General features: G+C 40.4%; 1 protein-coding gene across 1 annotated transcript in view; it reads left to right on the plus strand.

The window, feature by feature from the left end:
• The window catches only part of aebp1b (AE binding protein 1b), a 75188-nt gene that overhangs the window by 27729 nt on the left and 26763 nt on the right, over positions 1–20696 (plus strand). The window contains exons 7-10 of the mRNA XM_048618554.1: positions 1593–1697; positions 3220–3300; positions 11624–11698; positions 13886–13995. Of these exons, the coding sequence (XP_048474511.1) occupies positions 1593–1697; positions 3220–3300; positions 11624–11698; positions 13886–13995 (371 nt within the window). The remainder of the gene's footprint in view (positions 1–1592; positions 1698–3219; positions 3301–11623; positions 11699–13885; positions 13996–20696) is intronic.

The following is a 20696-nucleotide window of genomic DNA, read 5'->3' on the forward strand; positions in this document are numbered from 1 at the left end:
ACCCCCTTCCCCTCCCCCTTTTCTGATGAAGGGTCTAGGCCCGAAACGTCAGCCTCTCTGCTCCTATGATGCTGCTTGGCCTGCTGTGTTCATCCAGCCCTGCACCTTGTTGTGATAGAGAAGGGAAATGGATTTGGGAGAGACTACTCCATATTAATTACCACAATTGTGAGGATTCAAATGGCCTCCGAATATGCTGGATGCTGTCTGATTTTTCACACAGTGAACTGCACAACTAACATGTTGTTGAGATGAGGATCAAGTTCAGAAGGAACTTCAAATGCAGAAATATTGCAAGTGAAAGATTTTTGGTCATGTGCCTTTTACAACCCTTTAATTCGTTGTTGTATTTTTAAGTTTAGTTTGTGATGTAATTGAAGAAACACAACAGCCAATCCCATAAATGGTGAAGTAAATGTATGTTTCAGGTGTTGACTGAGAGATACATGTTGGTCAGGACATGGCAGGAACACCATGCTATTCAATCTACTGTCAGCCCAGTGTCTGGAGTTAGACATTAGCCCACAACCTTCTGACTCAATGGCTATCAAAGTGTCAGGACAACTCACCAATTCTTTTGATCCTCACGTTAAACAAAGTGGTCGTGAGGTGTTACTGTTCACTGAAAGAATCCAAATTGCTATGGCAATATGTACATTTTAGCTTCACACTGCAGTGTGTACTTCCACCACGTGGCTAACCAGGAATCACTCTGTTTCTTAATGCCTTTCATGGCATGTTTTGGAAATATTTTCAGGTTGATACTCAACCTGTTTGGCCACATAGTAAATGTTTGCTATCAATTCCTGAGGTGGGACTTGTGCTGGGCGTTTCTGGCTCAAAGGCATGCACGCTACCACACTGTCAGAAGAACTCATCACACACGAAGATCCCCAAATTAGCTCCCAGACCAACTGAGAAAAGCTTGATGTGCTTCTATTAATTTGTCAGTCGAGTGAATCCCAAATGCCCATTGTCCAAAACTGCTCATATTAAGCAATGCATTAACTGGGCATCAGTAAGCATCATTCCCCTGGAAAATGGTGAAGTATCACTAAAATTCCTCGAAGGAAATTCAAGAATTCCTGCATTTGAAATATTTCTTACTTTATTTCATGGAATCACAGAATCCTTATTGTGCAAATGAAGGCCATTTGGCCTATCAGGTCTGCACCAACCCTTCAAAGAGCATCCTACTCAGGATACACGTAACCTGCACAACCGTGGACACGTGGGGCAATTTGGCATGGCCAATCCACCTAACCTGCACATCTTTGGACTGTGGGAGGAAACTGGGGCACCTGGAGGAAACCCAAACAGGCATGGAGGGAACATGTAAACTCCATACAGATGGTCACCAGGCTGGAATTGAACTCAGGTCCCTCGCACTGTGAAGCAGCAGTGCTAATCACTGTCCTGCCCCTATTTCTAGCATATCTTCTGATCTCAAAATTGTTGCCCTGCTTTGGTGTAATGGGATGTCTTTTCTTTAACTGAGTAACACATAAAAGTTTTTCACAAGCTTTAAAGATCAACATTGGAGAAATGGAAAGCCAAACTCTCATTATAATCAGATCTGCAATATATTACAGATGGGTGGAGCAGACCAGACGAGGAAAATTACGACACAACACTTGACGAGGACCTAGAATTTGAGTTGGAGATTGATGAACTTCATCCAGATGAATATGGAGAGTGTAAGTAGCCCTCTGTTTGTCCGCCAGTTCTGACACTGCTTCAGATACATTTTCTGACATTGCAGTTTACACAGCTGATTGAAATCCGACTACCGGGAACAGTTCTTCTATTTATCTGCTAACTGAAGAAGTTCACCCTGATCTTCCAACTGGATATACTCAACGACAATCTGTTAGTCAGAAATGTTCTATGCTCTCAATTGGCTGAGCTAGGAAATCAGCATGAGTGTCTTCTGCATAAGTCAAAGAATGACTTAATGCAATGAGCTTGTACATTGTCCTTTCACGTGTGACGCATGAATTCTTAAGCTAGGTTGGTAAATTAAAAGTAGGAGAGCAGTAAAGGTCCTACATAAAATTATTTTGCAGCCTTCCAGCTACTTGCTTGTGGGCATTCAGAGTTCTAAACAATCCATAACATTACCACAAAACTGAAATTAATCATCATATATACTTACTCAGTGAAAATAACTTTGACTTTGTTTCATGGCATGAAACGGCATCATTTGGTAATGAATTGGCAGCTTGTTCGACATCATTCTCAATTTCCATTGAAGTCAGTGGGCAGCTGATTCACTGTTGCTCACTCTGACTTTAGTTTTAATACAGTAATCGTAAAACTGTTTTAAAAATTCCCACAACTTCAGAATTTAAGTGCACCTGTTTTGAGACAGAATTAAAATTTAGGCTGCTATATACGCTGGCTGGAATTTGAAAGAGAATTTTGAGACATATGACAGTATTTAATTTTCTGGCAGTAAACCTTAAATTAGAAAACTACCCCATTCCCAAACACTCCCTCCACTGTCACCACGACCTCAGCATGCACTTGGTTCCAAAATATTTCCAGGGACACAGCTTTCACCATTTTTTAAGTCAATTTTTCAAGCGAGAGCACTGGAGTGACACTGCATGTGAGCTTGCCAGCAGAAAACGACTGCTTCACAGACAGGTAGACAATATGCTTGAAAGGAACTGAAACTTATATGAGATTATTTCATCTAAATGATTTAAAAGTAGTGGAGCATAAGGGTTGTTCAGTCAGCAACCAAAACAGAAACGTCAAAATAAATTGCAGTGCAATCATTTGGCAGAATACGGATCGTGACAATCCTATTGAATGGCGGAGCAGGGTCAAGGGTCAGACGGTCCTACACCTGTTCCTATTTTGTATGATCTAATAACACCAAAGGGCCTCCACCCAGATAGTGCCATTTGTCTCTTAGACACTGAATGGCCTGTTTTGGTTTTCCATTTTTTTTTAGATTTTCAACCTTTAGTTCTCTCCTAGTTTATTTACACAACAATTTTACTTTGCAGTAAGCATACTGAGACAATCAGAACTTAGTGGAGAGAGAGAGATGTCCATTTCTGTCAGAAAAGAATGTAACAATTCCATTTCAAATACGAATTGTGGAAGTGTGAACATTTGTGCATGACATAGAAATACATCAACTTTGCTCTTGGCTCAATGGCAAAGATTGATCAAATCAGCAAAAGGTGAATACTCTGTGTTTTTCAGTGCAGCCTAAAGAGCCCAAACTTGATGAAATATACGACTATGAAGACATAGGGGAGGAATATACTTGGAATGAAGAAGGCTGTAAGTATTTTTAATGACAATGATATGTACTATTGCTTTTCTGTCCACACAATAATATTTTGCAGGATCCTTGATTATGCCAACGTTTATTGAAAAAAGCACAAGTGAAAAGTGTAAATTCTCTGAACACTAGTTCACTCTCTTTGTAGCATTCTAAAATGTGATTTTCAGAAAATTCAGAACAAATGTTTAGAAAGCCATCCTCACAGATCATGAAACATAACAGTTCCAAGATTTTACAGTATATCTGTCATGCTATCCAGACACTTACCATGTTTTATCTCCCCATTGCTGAGTCTCACGAAAACAATAACACATTTCCCAGTGTCATTCCTTTATCTAAAGACCTGCACTCAACCTATGGCTGCCTCAGCAATCCACCCAACTGTCAGCAAGACTTTACAGAAGAAGATATATCTCAACATAGCTCATTCCAAGACCTTCCACACAAAAAATAAGACAACAGGATTTAAAATTCTGGCATCTCAATAGAATCGTGTCCAGAAATATTTCCAAAAAATAACAAATCTGAGGTGTCTCTTTTGCAACAGAGACTTCAAATATGGTTTGCTGTAAATTGCAGAAACCAGTTTATCTCCTATGACTCATGATAAAAGAAATGAAGAAAATACTGAACATTTCAAAACTGAGAATCTCTTGATCAGGAGAGGTGAGAAGGAAGCAGGGCAGTTTTTGGCACAATCCACCTGCTGCACCAGTGCCTCATGAAAGAATGTCTAGCCACATGCCTACCCATTTGGACAGATGTGGCTTTGAAAAATCAACTGGGAGTTAAAATAAAAAATAACTTCTTAGTCCAATATGAAACAAGTTTCTATATAGCAATAATAAATTATAGAATCACAGCAAATATCTTGGAACAATTGTTGAGTCTTGAATCATCATGGGATTTTGCAGAGGGAGGAGTGTGGTGAGTGGTTTATGAGGCTGGTGAGATGATGCAGATCTGCATATTTTGCTCCACAATAACATTTGCACTGAATTTCATATGTATTTTCCATATTCCCTTCTCATCATGCTTTCTTTCTAATGTTTCTCAGTTTCAACAATGGAATAATATAATTCAACTCCATATCACTGTCACTGTTCGATAATTACTATTCATTGTTAAAAAAAAGTTAGTACATGGCTCAGGAGCTGACAGCTAGGATCAAGGGAATCCATGGAGGTATAGAGGGGATACACAACTTTACTGAAGGAGGAAATCAGGAGGGCGTGACATAGCTTTGGCTGAGAAGATTAGGGTGAATCCAAAGAGATTCTTATAGTATGTTAAAGGAAAAAGAAAAACTAGAGAGAGAATAGGACCCCTCAAGGACCAAAGTGGACATGTATGTGTGGAACCACAACAGATGGGTGAGTTCACCAATGTTTACCGTGGAGAAAGACATGAAGACTTGGGAACTTGGGGAAATTAGTGGCAATATCTTGGGGACAATCCATATCCCAGCACAGGAGATGTTGGAAATATTAGAATGTACAAAGGTAGTCCTGACCAAGTATATCTGAGAACCCTGCAAGAGGCTCGGGAAGAAATTGCGGGGGCCCTGGCTGATATATTTGCATTGTCGTTAGCCACGAGTGAAGCCGCAGGAGACTGGAGGGTAGTGAATGTTGTGCCCTTATTCAAGAAAGGCTGCAAAGAAAAACATGGGAATTATAGACCAGTAAGCTTAACATCTGTGGTAGGTAACTTACTTGAAAATATTCTGATGGATAAGATATACATGCATTTGGAAAGACAGGGCTCGATTAGGAGTAGTCAGCATGGCTTTGTGCATGGGAGATCATCCCTCACAAATTTGTTAGAATTCTTTGATGAAGTGACCAGGAAGGTTGATGAGGGCAGGGCTGTATGGATTTCAATAAGGCCTTTGATAAGGTGCCACAATGGTAGACTGCTCTGGAAGATTAGATCACATGGAATCCAGGGAGAGCTGGCAAATTGGATACACAATTCGCTTGATGGGAGGAAGTAGAGGGTAATACTGGAAGGATGCTTGTCGGACTGGAGGCCTGTGACTAGTGATGTGCCTCAGGGATCGGTGCTGGACCCATTGCTGTTTGTTATCTATATCGATGATTTGGATGAGAATGTACAAGGCATGATTAGTAAGTTTGTGGTTAATACTAAAATGGGCAGTATCATGAACAATGAGGAAAGTTATCAGAAATTGCTGCAGGATCTTGATCACCTGGGGAAGTGGGCCAAGAAATGGCAAATGGAGTTTAAAATAGATAAGTGTGAGGTGTTCCATTTTGGAAAGTAAATCCAGGTAAGAGTTTCATGGTGAATGGTAGGGCCTTAAGGAGTGTAGTGGAAGAGAGGGACCTTGGAGAGTTCAGGTGGACAGTTCTCTGAAAGTGGAGTCACAGGTAGACAGGACAGCGAAGAAGGCTTTTGGCACAGTAGCCTTCATCAGTCAGGGTATTGAGTACAGAAGTTGGGAAGTTAAAACGCAGTTGTACGTGACTTTGGTGAGGCCGCACTTGGAGTATTGTGTTCAGTTTTGGTCACCTTGCTATAGGAAGGATGTTATTAAACTTAAAACAAGTGCAGAAGAAATTTACAAGTTTGTTGCCAGGACTCAAAGGACTTAGTTATCGGGAGAGATTGGCCAAGCTAGGACTTTTTTCTTTTGAGCAGAGGAGACTGATGGGGGGGATCTTATATAAGTATATAAGATCATGAGAGGCATGGATAGGGTGAATGCGCTCAGTCTTTTACCCAGGGTTGAGGAATCGAGGACTAGAGGGCACTCAGTTTAAGGTAAGAGGGGGAAGTATACGTGGGAACCTGAGGGGCAACTTGTTTACACAGAGGGTGGTACGCACATGGAATAAGCTGCCGGTGCAAGTGGTTGAGGCGGGTACATTAACAACATTTAAAAGGCATTTGGACAAATACATGAATAGGAAAGGTTCAGAAAGATATGGGCCAACTGCAGGGAAATGGGCTTAGCATGGATGGACATTTTGATCGGCATGGACCAGTTTGGGCCAAAGGGCTGTTTCCACACTGTAGGACTCTGTGACTCTAAGACCTATCTGAAGTGAAAGTTTCTTAAATCTAGTAATCTTGATGAAGGGTCAAAGCCTCTATGACATGACTATTTCCTGATTTCCCTCATCATTTCTTCTCATTAGACAATGTCTCGCATCAGCTTTAAAAGATTGTGCCAGGAGAAAATTAATTGATGCTAATAAGCATTCCTGTTATGAGGATCTGAGAAAAATAGAGTTGGTGGGGAAACAATACAATATTTTGTTTCAATGCAATGGAGATGGTGTGTGAATTATGAGAGTGCAAGAAGGAGAAACATTTTTTTCATTTATCAAGAAAAACACAACTGAAACACCGTGACTGTATTAATAAAATGACACAGAAAAAGGCTAGACGAGAGTATGTCAGAGCCTGGGACTGATGGAGGGGTTGCCTGACAGACAATAACTTTTTCTTCTGTGGAAGAGTCTGAAATGGGTGTGAGATGAGTCTTTCCACATCAGGGAGCAATATACGTGTTTTGAACAAATGTTCATAGAGTCTACGGACAAAAAAAAGTGACATGACAATGCAACTGAATTCTCTGGATGTGGTATTATTATGAAAGGAATTTCATTTGAACTTGGTGGAAGAATTGAGCCGAAGAATTTCTATTAATAAAGAAGAACGTTAACAAAATTTCCAAAAGCTAAAGATTATGCCGACGAACTGGATATGCCAAATCTGGCATGAAAGTGTGCCTTCAAAGAACTGAACAAATCTATATTTCCATTCTCCCATCAAAAGACATGAAGGAAATAAATCTATGATGAGGGGCCCCAAAAGGTTAGACAGGGAGATACCTTTCCCCTGACTTAATGGGTCAATAGCCAAGGGTAGAGTTTAAAGGTTCAGAAGCGGGAGGTTTAGAGGGGAAGTTAAGGCAGGTTTATTTTTTCACCGAGAGTGTGAATATTTGGAACTTACTGTCTAAAAGGTTGGTAGAAGCAGGAACTCTCAAGACATTGAAGAACTATTCAGATGAACATTTGAAACACCATACTGTATTTGACTACAGGCCAAGTGCTGGAAAATGGGATTAGAATGGATGAATGTTTGATGGCGAGTGTGGACATATTTGGCTGTAGGTCCTCTTTCTGTACTATAGAAACTCTATCACTGCATGATTCAATTCCATCACAGTGCAGTCATAGTCATGATTCAGTGCATTGAAATAAGACAATGAATCCAGGGTGTTAAGATGAACAAAACTAAAAATGAGCAGTCAGTGGCAAAGGCTACAGAATGAGGAAAGAAATTGACTGGAAGAAAGGACAGAGCTGAAGAAATTGATATTTGACAATAAGATGGTAAGAATTAGATGCACCAAACATTGAGCTAAATGAAATGTTTTATAGCCTGAAAGTAGCTAAGATGGGCAATAACTGGATGGTAACTTTGTTAAAAATGTGTAGTGCCAGACCTTATCACATGTTTTAATACTGATGACAAAGAATTGTGAGTGCATTAAAGAGTTGAAATCCAAAAGATTGCAGGTTAGACAATAAGACCAGCACTAGATGGTTCTGAGCCAAGTCTTAGTAGAAATCATGAAGCTAAATGGATATGGATAATGTCAAGTGAACAACAATTTCCTCAACTTGAGAAAGAACTTTATGTCAGCATTAAAAAATCATGTTCCTTTGGGACAAGGTGACAATCACTAAATTTCCAAAAAGAATGAGTGAGGAGATGGTGTGGCATAGTGCAAGTGCACGGTTACAAAACTTCAGCTCACTGGCATTGAATAAGATGGCACATGCAAAGCTCTTCCACACATTAAGAGCACACGGTGTAGAGGGTAACATATCAGCATGGATAGCCAAGTGGTTGGCTAACAGGAGGCAGGTAGGAATAAAGGGTAAGGAAGGCAAGCAAGTTGCACTGAGTGGGCTGCCGATGGATCAGTGCTGAGATCTCAACTATTTACAAGCTATATGAATGACTTAGATGAACAGCCCAAATGTAGGGTAGCTGCTTTTGCTGAGGACATAAAGACAGATAAGAAACTAAGTTTCCAAGATGTAAAATGGATTTAGATACTTTCAGTTGTAGGCACAAATCTGGCAGGTGGAGTATAGCATGGGGGAGAAAACAAACTTGCCCCCTCTGGCAGGAAAAACAGAAAAATATTGAATTATTAAACAGATACAGACTGTAAAACTTGTCGGTACCATGGAATCTGGGTGCTCTGGTACATGAATGAAAGTTAAATGCAGATACAGTGACAGACGAGGAAAGTAAATGGAATGTTGTCATTTATTGCAAGGGAAATGCATTGCAACAATAAAAATGCAGTGCAACAGCATTGGGAAAACTGTACAGATCTGGTCCACTTACTTACAAAAGGATACTATTACATTGGAAGATGTTAAAGAACAAAGAACAATACAGCATGGGAAGAAGCCCTTCAGCCTTCCAAGCCTACGCTGATACATTTGCCCTTCCATACTAAAACTGTCTTCACTTACAGGATCCATATCCCTCTATTCCCTTCCTATTCATGTATTCGTCCAGGTGTTTCTTGAGTGCTGTTATTGTGCCTGCTTCCATCATCTCCTCTGGCAGCATGTTCTAGGCACTCACCACCCTTTGTGTAAAAAACTTGCCTTGCACATCTCTTTTAAACTTCGCTCCCCTCACCTTGAACCTGTGTCCCCGAGTAATTGACCCCTCCACCCTGGGAAAAAGCCTCAAACTTTCCATTCTATCCATGCCGTTCAGTCTTATAAACTTCTATCAGATAGGCCCTCAACCTCTTGCATTCCAGTAAAAGCAAACGCAGTCTATCCAACCTTTCTTCATTGCTAAAATCCCCCAAAGCATGCAAAATTCTGGTAAACCTTTTCTATACTCTCTCCAAAGCATCCACATGCTTCTGATCATGTGATGACCAGAACTGTACGCAATATTCCAAGTGTGGTTTAACTAAAGTTCTATGAAACTGCAGCATAACTGACTATCCTTATACTCAATGCTCCTTCCAATGAAGGCAAGCGTGCCACAGGTCTTTTAACTACCTTATCTACCTGCCACCTTCAGTGATCTGTGGACCTGCACAGCCAGATCCCTCTGCATATCAATACTCCTAAGGGTTCTGCCATTCACTGTACCTGACCTTCCAAAACGCATCACCTCACATTTGTCCGGATTAAACACCATCCACCATTTGACTGACCATGCTTCCACCTGATCTATATCCTGCTGTCCCCTCTGACAATCTTCTTAATATCTGCACCACCGATCTTTGTATCATCCACAAATTTACTCATTAGACCAGCCACGTTTTCCTCCAGATCATTTATGTAGGCCACAAACAACAGAGGTCCCAGCACTGATCCCTGTGGAACACCACTAGTCAATAGTCAACTGATTCCTGGAACGAAGACGTTAGCTTATGAGGGAAAAGGTGAGCAGGTTGGGTCGATACTCATCACAATGAGAACTGATTTAATTGAAACATAAACGAGTCTGAAGAGACTCAACCAGGATGCTGCTGAGAGCATGTTTCCACGGTCAAAGCATTTAGAACCGGGTGAAGTAAGTTAATAATTAGTGGTCTGCCAAGACTGAGATGAGGTTAACTAATTTTTTTGTTCAGAAGGCTGTTAGTCCATGGATCTCACTTGCCCGGAGATCAATCGAGGCTGGATTATTGAACATATTCAAGGGGGACTGAGATAGAGACAGAATAAAAATCTGCAGATGGCGGAATCCAAGACAGACAAACAGGAGATTGGAAGAACACAGCAACCCAGGCAGCATCTGGAGGAAAGGAGCAGTCAACATTTTGGGTTTTTCCTTAAGGGTCCTGAAGAAGGGTTACACTCGAAACGTTGACTGCTCCTTTCCTCCAGATGCTGCCTGGTGTGCTGCGTCTTTCCAGCCTCCTGTTTGTCTATATCTGAGTGAGATAGATTTTTGATTAGAGAGTCAAGGGGTATTGAGCAAAGACAGGAGAAAAGGAGTTGAGGCCACAACAAGATCAGCATGAACATATCAGCTGGGGGAACAGACTTGAAGTGGTGAATGGCCAACTCCCAACTCTTGAGCATGTTCTTGTGAAAAGTATCATTGGATCTCATCCCTTTTTACGGTCCTGAAAGTCAGATATCTGATATACATTGCATAAACAGAAACTGGTGGAGCAGTACGGAGCATTGGAGAAACTGTGAGCACTTCTCAGTTTTAGTAACGACAGAGAAATTCTTTGCCCATGTCATCAAGAACATGGTTTGAAAGGAAATGTCAATGAAAAAAATCTCTCTTTTTGAGGGTGAAGTCAATGAAACTATAAGGATTGAAGAGGGTGGAAAGGAGAGTTCATGTTTCAAGCAACAGCTTCAGCAAGCAATCAGAAGAAAGCAACCACTTGAGAATGCAATTGTTAATGTTTCTGTCAATGCAGCACTGTTTGTATTTGCAGCTTTCTAAACAGAAATCTAGTGCACCTTAATCATAATAGACAGCTTCTACATTTCAGCATATTTGTGGGAACTTATTACCATAGTGTCGGTTTTGTCATACAGTTTTCCCTAAATTAGACTGTTACCTTCCATGGTTGGGGTCAGAATTATCTCATCATTACATTAGATTCTCAACAGTATCAATGAGTCATTTGCAATGTTTGAGACAATTAACTGAAAAAGTATATCTGACATTGAATAACAAGAAGGTTAAGTGTACTCTCAACTGAATGCCTAGAATTAGAGTATTCACAACTTTTTTCACTTGATATGTTCCTAGCTTACCAAGAGTACGAGAGCCAAGGTATGATCCCTGGTCCAGTTGCATTTAACACAATACATTTGTCTTCCGCACCAACTAATGCAAAGAAGGCACACAATGACAGTTTCCATTCCTAATCATGATTTGCCAGAAAAAATGCATGTGTGAATATCTAATAAAGGCAGAATCAAACTACCATCAAGAAATTCCACCTTCAAAACTCAGACTCAAAGAATGGCTACTTTGGTATTCTTTCATGGTCACGGAACCACACAAAATTCCTTCAACAGTCAGTACCTTCAACAGGGAAGAAAAATGGAAAAGAAAGAGATAGTGAGTCCTCGAACATTTAAGGTCTGGACATTCAAATTTATGGTTGCAATATATATTGGATCTTTAGTGTAATGGTTACAACATGGTCTGGACACCCAAAATTCAAATGGTAACAACATACACCGTATACTGGTGAGTCAGAGAATTGGGATATACAAGAAATATGGCTGTGGTGACATTTTGATTTGTATTTTGCAGTGATCCCCAAGAAACCCGATAGGAAGATTCCAGAGGAGACAGATCCAGATGAATATTTGCCACCACTGGGAAAAAGTCAGTGAAATTTTTTCAAGAGATTTATTGCTCCAACTTGATTGTTGATGTTTCTCCCCACTAATTTATCAATTCACAATGTCCTTGATTCAATTGTGGTCCAGACTGACAAGACTAAAAGTTGATACAGCCCTGAGCATATGTTCCAGTACTTTAAATAGTATCAACAAAGCTGAGTGAAATGAGGAAACAATTTTTCAAATAGAGGGTAGTGATAATCTGTAACTCACATCTCCAAAAGCTATGGACCTTGGGACATGAGATATTTTCAAAACCTGGAACATTTAAACCTCAGCCAAACATTCAGAAGACACTCAGCTGTAACAACAGCTCTTGGGAAATATCAATAATTAACTCTTATAAATTTGCACTAACAGATGGTGATAGATTTTTAAAGATATGCTATCAGGCCTGTCAATCAAAGCAGTCCAGCAATATGTGAGCATAAGTCTCGGAGATGGTTTTTTTGAACTCTCGGTGAACACTGAAGTCCAGTTTTATTTGTAAGGACTGGGGATTTCAAAAATTTCAGATCATAGATTCAAACAGAATTTGTCTGCCCTTCAAGACCGTTTAGGTCTTTTTCATAAATTCATGACTCTTATACTACTGGGAAAGTCCCGGAAAAGCAAAAATGAGGTATTTTTCAATTCAGAACAGATTTTAATTGGCACTGCTGAGCTGCCATTTCCTGTCTGTGTGATTCCCCTTTCCTTTAACAATGAAAATTCTATCAAGTAGAAATGAGTGTGGGATTTTCTGCATCCAAGCCCCACTCTCCATTTTTAGAGATCTCCGCAGTTGTCCCACCTCTGCAAGAAATTCTGCATGATTTAACACATTATTTTAAGTATCAGCCAATAAAACAGTGTAAGCACAGATTGTTACATTCAACTGGTTTCTGTTTGAACCTCTCCAAAAGAAAAGCCTACCATGAAGATATATCATATCTAAAATTTCATATCTGTACAGACTTTCTTCAAAGACTGCCATTGATGTGATGTGTGAAGTTACAGCCTAAATTTATACAATTTCTCCATAACTTGACTTGTCTTCCCACTGGCATCATATATTCACCAACTGTGCTCTGATTTCAATTAAAAACACTGTTATGGTATAAAAATCACCAAAGCCAAAATTAACTGTGATTTTGGAAACCATTGTGTTACTGTCAGCATTAATGCCCACACCCACATTTTGAAGCCGAAGTTTGACCAGATGTGACACAACGCGGATGTGCCCACAGCAACTGCATTGATGTAACAGCATGGATTTGAACTTTCACATTACTCCATAACAGCCCATTGTCATAGGATTGTCCCAGATTCCTACTAAGTGGACCTGATCGCTCCTAGATTTTGGTTCAGGGGGCTGGTGATTCTACAAAACAAAATTCCAATTTGTCATTTCATTGTGAAATAATGTCAACGGAATGAACTGGAACTAAGAAAGTGAAAACCTATTTTCCTTGAGATTTTGTCTGTATGACCAGAGTCTGTATAGGGTTAACCATTTCAAGGCTTAAAATTTTGATATCACTGAACATTTTTCCCTTCCCACATTCACATGAATTATATTTTTTTCTCTGATACAAACAAGACAAACAACAATGACAGATAGCTTAACATTGCCCACTCTAAAGTATCACCACAATTTGTGATACACATAATGCAAGGCTGTTCAAGGATATCTAGCTCTTCTTCTTCAGGTTCTATGTTCCCCAATCTCAGCGATCACTGATCTCCAAATTTTATGGTCTTCGATTATGGCCAATACCGTTCAGTACCAGATGTTCTCATTTCTCTCTCAAAAGTATATACCCAAAGAACTGTAGTTGGATCTAACTTTGGAGCTAAACACTCAACAAAGGAACATCAGACCCTCAATTTAACTTGCCAATGCACAGTGCAGTGTTCCAGTTTTCCCTGAGAAAAACCAAATCTACTTCTAAACAAAAATTCAGTGCTTGGATGATTTGTTTCTGAAACAATGATCACAACCGAATGAGGAAACAACCTAGCTTGAGTAACAGTTCTGTATTGTACTGTGAATGGTTGCCTCTGAATCACAGTTTGGCTCAGTATCTTACAATTGCCCCTCAAAAGCAAACCAGTTCTGTATCGAATTGGATTATACCCAATTCTTTACTCTGCAGTTCATCAATTAACTCTTATCTCTCTTTTTCAGAATGCCCTCCTCTGGGTCTTGAGTCCCATCAAGTAGCTGATGAACAATTGACAGCATCTTCTTTCCTGAGACATGGACTAGGTCCTCAACGTATTCGATTGAACATCCAGGTGAGAGGTTTGCAGTAAACATCCACTTTAATACATAATCATAATTCCTTTCCTTTACCATGAAAAGTTGTAATGAGTTTTGAAATAACTCCACAGAGGCCTGTATCCCATCACCAAGTCACCCTTTATTGACAAATGAACAGCCCTTGACTATTGTACTGCCTCATACAGTGTCAGTATCTCTGACATTCCCATTTTATGTCAGCCAAGGTGCCCTGATCAGACCAGATTAACTGCCCCAATCAGGGAACTCAGATTCTAGGAGCTCCAGCTGGCTGACCTTGTAACAATTGCTACAACTTTAAAAAAATTTCTGACAAAGACCAACACAGCACAAACATATTACAAGAAACAAAGTCCCAAGAGTAACTTCAGCAAAATGCATGTATCGAGGCACTACTAATTATCAAAGTTCAGTGTTCCTGACAAACTCACCTGTGAGCCCGGCAGACCTAATAAAAATGGCAACATGCAATGGGCAGAATTACAGAATTACAGAACTAAGATAACATTCGCTGAAGCCTCACATCCAACTATCCTTCATCTCACAGAGAGGACTCACAGGGACCTTAAAGACAAAAACAGGCTTCGTATCAAAAGAGTAAAATAACACAGTAACATGTTCTGCACAATTTTGGCAATCACAGGGAATGCAAGGACCATGAGCCAGCTCCCAAGTGGAAGACTTGAAGTACAAGTATTCTCATAAAGCTTCTGCATCTGAGATCCAGTATAATGTGCATTATCTTGTATTCTATCAGTTTCACACATAATGGCATTATTTTACAACACTCAGGTATTAAACTGGACATTTGCAGAAATGCAAAACTGGCAGCACTATCAGTAATATACCTGATGTGTAGTTCAATTGACTTCATAGGTGTGGAATACAGCTAATAAGTGCTCAGCACAATATCATCCATTTAACATGACCACCAAAATATAATGTCGCCTTATTCGTGCAAGTAAAAATCGAATGCAGTCCTTTAAGAAGGACCTCAAGCAGAGCTTCTCCTTGATCAGGGAATCCCAAGGCACTTTAAAGCCAATGGAGTACTTTTGGAGTGTAGTTCTTATTCCAGTGCAGGAAATACAGCAGTCAGTTTGTGCATAGCAGGCTGCCACAATTAGCATTGTGATAATGATGACACAATCCCTTTCAAATGAAGTCGATTGAGGGATAAAGTTTTTTTTTGTTTTGCTGAAGACTTGGCTTCTCGCAAGCATGTGTGCAGTTTGGGTCTAGGGATGTTGCTAGACTATTAATCCAGAAATGCAGCTAATGTACTGGGGACCTGGATTTGAATCCTGCCATGACACACAGTGGATTTGAATTCAATAAAGAATCTGGAATTAAGGGTCTAATGATGATCCATCTGGTTGACTAATGCCCTTTAGGGAAGGAAATCTGTCATCCTTATCTGGTCTGGCTTACACGTAAGTCCAGACTCACAGCAATGTGGTTGACTCTTAACTGCCCTCTGGGCAATTAGAGATAGGCAATAAATGCTGGCCTAGCCAGAGATACCCACATCGCATGAGTGAATAAATTAAAAAAAAAACATTTTGCAGCTGACCTGATAGACTGGTTGCAGTTAGGCAGAACTGGTATGACCCCACTCCCAATCATAGCAGGGCCTCCCCCTGCCCTGTTCTGACAGTTTCACCGCACCACTCCCTCTCTGACAGATTTGCCAGCCTGAATACTGCAGATAAGCCTTCGCTACCCCACTTGTAAGAACATAATAACCAGGAGCAGGAGTAGGCCATGTGGCCCTTCAAGCCTGCTCCACTTTTCAATAAGATCATGGCTGATCTTTTCATGGCCACAGGTCCACTTAACCACGCTCTCACCACTCTCCTTTACTGTTCAAAAAATTACCCATCTTAGCCTATAGAACTTTCAATGAGGGAGCCTTAATTACTTCACTGGGCAGGGAATTCCACAGATACACAACCCTCTGGGTGAAGACGTTCCTCTTCAATTCAGTCCTAACTCTGCTCCCCCTAATTTTGAGGCTACATCCTCTTGTTCTAGTTTCACCCGCCCGTGGAAACATCCTCCCTGCTTCTATCTTATCTATTCCCTTCATAATTTTATATGTTTCTATAAAATCCTCCCCTTACTCTTCGAAATTCCATTGACTATAATCCCAATCTACTCAGTCTCTCCTCATAGGCCAACCCTCTCAACTCCTGAATCAACCTCGCGAATCCCCTCTGCACTCTCTCCAATGCCAGAACACCCTTTATCAGATAAGGGGACCAAACCTGCGCACAGTATTCCAGGTATAGCCTCACCAGCAAGCCTTACAGCTGTAACATAATCCCCCTGGTTTTGAACTCCATCCCTCTAGCAATGAAGGACAAAATTCCATTTGCCTTCTGTATTACCTGCTGCACATGCAAACCAACTTTCTGCGATTCAAACACCAAAGACACCCAGGTCCTGCTGCACAGCAGCATGCTGCAATTTTTTACCATTCAAATAATAGTCCTTTTTTCTGTTATCCCTACCAAAATGGATGGTTTCACATTTATCAACATTGTACTCCATTTGCACGACCTTTGCCCACTCACTTAAACTATCTATATCCCTCTGCAAACTTTCAGAGTCCTCTGCACACTTTGCTCTACCACTCATCTTAGTGACATCCATAAACTTTGACACACTACATGTGGTCCCCAACTCCAAATCACCGATGTAAATTGTAAGCAATTGCAGTCCCAACACTGGTCCCTGAGGCACACCACTAGTCACTGATCGCCAACCAGAAAAACACTCACTTATCCCCATTTTTTGCTTTTTCTTAGTTAATCAGTCCTCTATACATGCAAATACATTGCCTGTAATGCTATGCACCTTTAGCTTATGCAGCAACCTTTTGTGCGGCACCTTGTCGAATGCCTTTTGGAAATCTAGATACATTACATCTACTAGACCCCGTTGTCCACCGCGCTTGTAATGTTTTAATAGAATTTCAATAAGTTAGTTAAACGTGACCTGCCTTTCATGAACTCATGCTGCATTTGCCTAATGGGACAATTTCTATCTAGATGTCTTGCTATTTCTTCCTTGATGATAGAGTCAAGCATTTTCCCCACGACAGAAGTTAAGCTAACCGGCCTATGATTCTCCATCTTTTGTCTACCTTCTTTTTTAAACAGTGCAGTCACACTTGCTGTTTTCCAATCTGCTGGAACTGCCCCACAGTCTAGCGAATTTTGGAAAATTACCACAAGCGCATTTGCTATTTCTCCCACCATCTCTTTTAGTATCCTGGGATGCTTTCCATCAGGACCAGGAGATTTGTCTACCTTTAGCTCCATGTGCTTGCCCAACACTACTTCTTTCGTGATATTGGTCATTTCTAGGTCCTCACCTACCTTAGTCTCCTTGTCATCAACTACTGGCATGTTATTCGTGTCCTCCACTGTGAAGACCAACACAAAATACCTGTTCAATGCCTCAGCTATTTCCTCATTTCCCATTATTAAATCCTCTTTCTCATCCTCTAAAGGACCAATGTTTACCTTAGCCACTCTTGTTTGTTTTATATATTTGGAGAAACTTTTGCTATATTCTGAGCTAGTTTATTCTCATAATCTATCTTACTTTTCTTTATAGCTTTTTCCGAGGCTTTCTGTTGACCTTTAAAGTTTTCCCAGTCTTCTAGTTTCCCACTGGTCTTTGCCACTTTGTATGCCTTATCTTTCAATTTGATAGGCTCCCTTATTTCCTTCGACATTCATGGATGATTACCCCTTTTTCTACAGTCCTTCACTTTTTACTTTTGCAGAGGACTTTGAAAAATTGCTTTGAAAGTCCTCCACTGTTCCACCATAAATTCTTTGCTTCCAGTCTACTTTAGCCAACTCCTCCCTCATCCTATTGACGTCTCCTTTGTTTAAGCACAGGACCCTGGTGTTGGATTTATCTTCTCACTTTCTATCTGTATTCTAAATTCAACCATACTGTGATTGCTCCTTCCAAGAGGATCACTAACTATCAGATAATTAATTATTCCTGTCTCATTACACAGGATCAGATCTAAGATAGCTTGCTCCCTCGTCAGTTCCACTGCATACTGTTCAAGAAAACTATTGTGGATACATTCAATGAACTCCTCCTCAAGGCTGCCTTGACCGACCTGCTTCGACCAATTGACATGTACATTAGAATCCCCCCTGATAACTGACGTTCCATTTTTACAAGCATTAGTTATTTCTTTGTTTATTGTCCATCCCAGTGTGATGTTATTATTTGGTGGCCTATAGGCTACACCTATCAGTGACTTTTTTTTCTTAGAATTTCTAATTTCCACCCAAATGGATTCAACCTTATTCTCTGTAGAACATATATCATCTCTCACTACCACCCTGATGTCATCCTGTCATCAGAGCTACACCACCCCGCTTACCTTCCTGTCTGTCATTCCGAATAGTCTAATACCCCTAGTTATTTAATTCCCAGTCGTCACCATCCTGCAACCACGTCTCCGAAATGGCTACTAAATCATACTCATTTGCAATGATTTGTGCTGTTAACTCATCTACCTTGTTTCAGGTAAAGTGCCTTTATGCCAGTTTTTATACCTTCTTTTTGAATTCTAACATCTCCTTTAATAATATCTTCTGAGTTTCCTGGCCTTATAACTTGTTTCATAGTCTTCAATGCATACATATTAACCTGTTGCTTTCTTTTCTATTTACCATTTAACTTGCTGTTGTTTTCCCCTTCCCTTCCCCCAAGTTCACTAGTTTAAAGTCCTTGTGACCGCCCTATTTATCCTTTTCACTTGAACACTGTTTCCAGATCAGTTCAAGTGGAGACTGTCCCAACGGTACAGATCCTGTTCCAAGACTGATGCCTGTGCCCCATGAAATGGAACTCCTCTTTCCCACACCACTCCTTTCGTGTTTAGTTCCCTAATTTTCTTATCCCTATGCCAATTTGGACGTGACTCGGGTAGTAATCTGGAAATTATAACCTTTGAGGACCTGTTCCTTAATTTCGTTCCTAGTGCTTGATAATCCCCAAACAGGTCCCCTTTCCCAGCCTTGCCTATCTCTTCAAAGTACATTTACATGATTGGGAAGAGAGACCACAATTTAAAGCCTTATCTGAAAAATAGCATTTCTGAGACCACAATACTGCAGTGTCGGCCTCAATTTTTTTTGCTCAATTCTCTGGAATGCCATTTAAACTCTTAATGTTCAGACTCAGAGTTGAGAATGCGAATCCCTCAGCCACATTCGCCATAAATGTACACCTCTTAACATCAATGTTCCATAAGCTGCTGTTGTGTTTCATGGAACCTCCATTTATTATAAGTTTAGAACAGTAACAGCAGTGAGTCTAGAGGTGATAAATCCAAAACAGAATATTGTCTGCATAAGGAAGTGGAATTTTGTTTTTGTATTCTAAGCACAGATGACACCGTCATTAATCCATCTTCCAACAACTGTTGGCTTAGTCATCTATATTCTAGAAAGAAATATTTTTAAATGTGGCACAGTTTTAATCCAGTAATCTGTTGACAATAAATCATATCTAATTAAAGTTTCAGAAATACTATGCTACAGTAGATTTAATAGAAAGGCTTAGAGCCAATTCAGAGGACGAAATGTTTTCTAACTAACCAGCATCAGATACACATTCTGCTGCCTGAGGGGTCCTCACTGTTGTGAGGTTCATCTAGATTCCACAGGTCCACCCATCAGACAACCATAAGCAAAAGTCATTTCTCCAAACAAGAATCCCCATTACTCAGCGTCAATTCTTGCATTACCATTCATTGCACTTTCACCATCAACCCTCGCTTATCCATAACTTCCCTGCTACCAATAAGCCACTGAACCACAGAAAACAGGAGCAAAGTAGGCTATTTGGCCCTTTGAGCCTGCTCTGTCATTCAAGACAATCACGGCTGATCATCCAACTCCGAACCCTTTTCTTTTTTCTCTCCCCATGCTCTTCAGCCCACGAACTGTATGTAACTCCTTCTTAAAAACTCAGTGTTTTGGCCTCAGTCAAGTTTCTGTGGCAGAGAATTCCACAGTCTCACCATTTTCTTAGTGAAAAAGTTTTTCCTCATCTCAGTCATAAATGGCCTATCCTATATCCTTAGACTATGATCCCTGGTTCTGGACTCCCCAGTCATTGGGAACATCCTTCCTGCATTTACAGTGTCTAGTCCTGTTAAAATTTTCTCAGTTCCAGCGAGGTTCCTCTTAATTCGTCAAAACTCCACTGAATATAGTCAGTCTGTCTTCATACATCAGTCTTAACATCTCAGGAATCAGTCCAGTAAATCTTTATTGTATTCCCTCTCTTGCAAGAACTTCCTTCCTCAGATAAGGAGACCAAAATTGCACACAATATTCCAGGTGAGTTCTCACCAAGGCAACTGCAGCAAGCTACCCCTGCTCCTGTAGTTGAATCCTCTGGCAATGAAGGCCAACATACCATTTGCTCTTTTCATCACCTACTGCACCTGCAAGCTTACTTTCAGCAACTAGTGTACAAGCATGCCCAGGTCTTGTTGCCCCTCCTCCTTTTCGAATCTATTACCATTCAGATAATAATCTAGCTTTCCTAGTTTTGGTCCGAGAAATCTGATCAATTTCCCCAACACCATTTCCCTACAAATACTATTTTCCTTCTATTCCTCCCTCTCACTGATCGTTGTGTTCCCAAC

This window comes from Rhincodon typus, chromosome 40 (assembly GCF_021869965.1).
Source record: "Rhincodon typus isolate 14 chromosome 40, sRhiTyp1.1, whole genome shotgun sequence".
Classification (NCBI taxonomy): Eukaryota; Metazoa; Chordata; class Chondrichthyes; order Orectolobiformes; family Rhincodontidae; genus Rhincodon; species Rhincodon typus.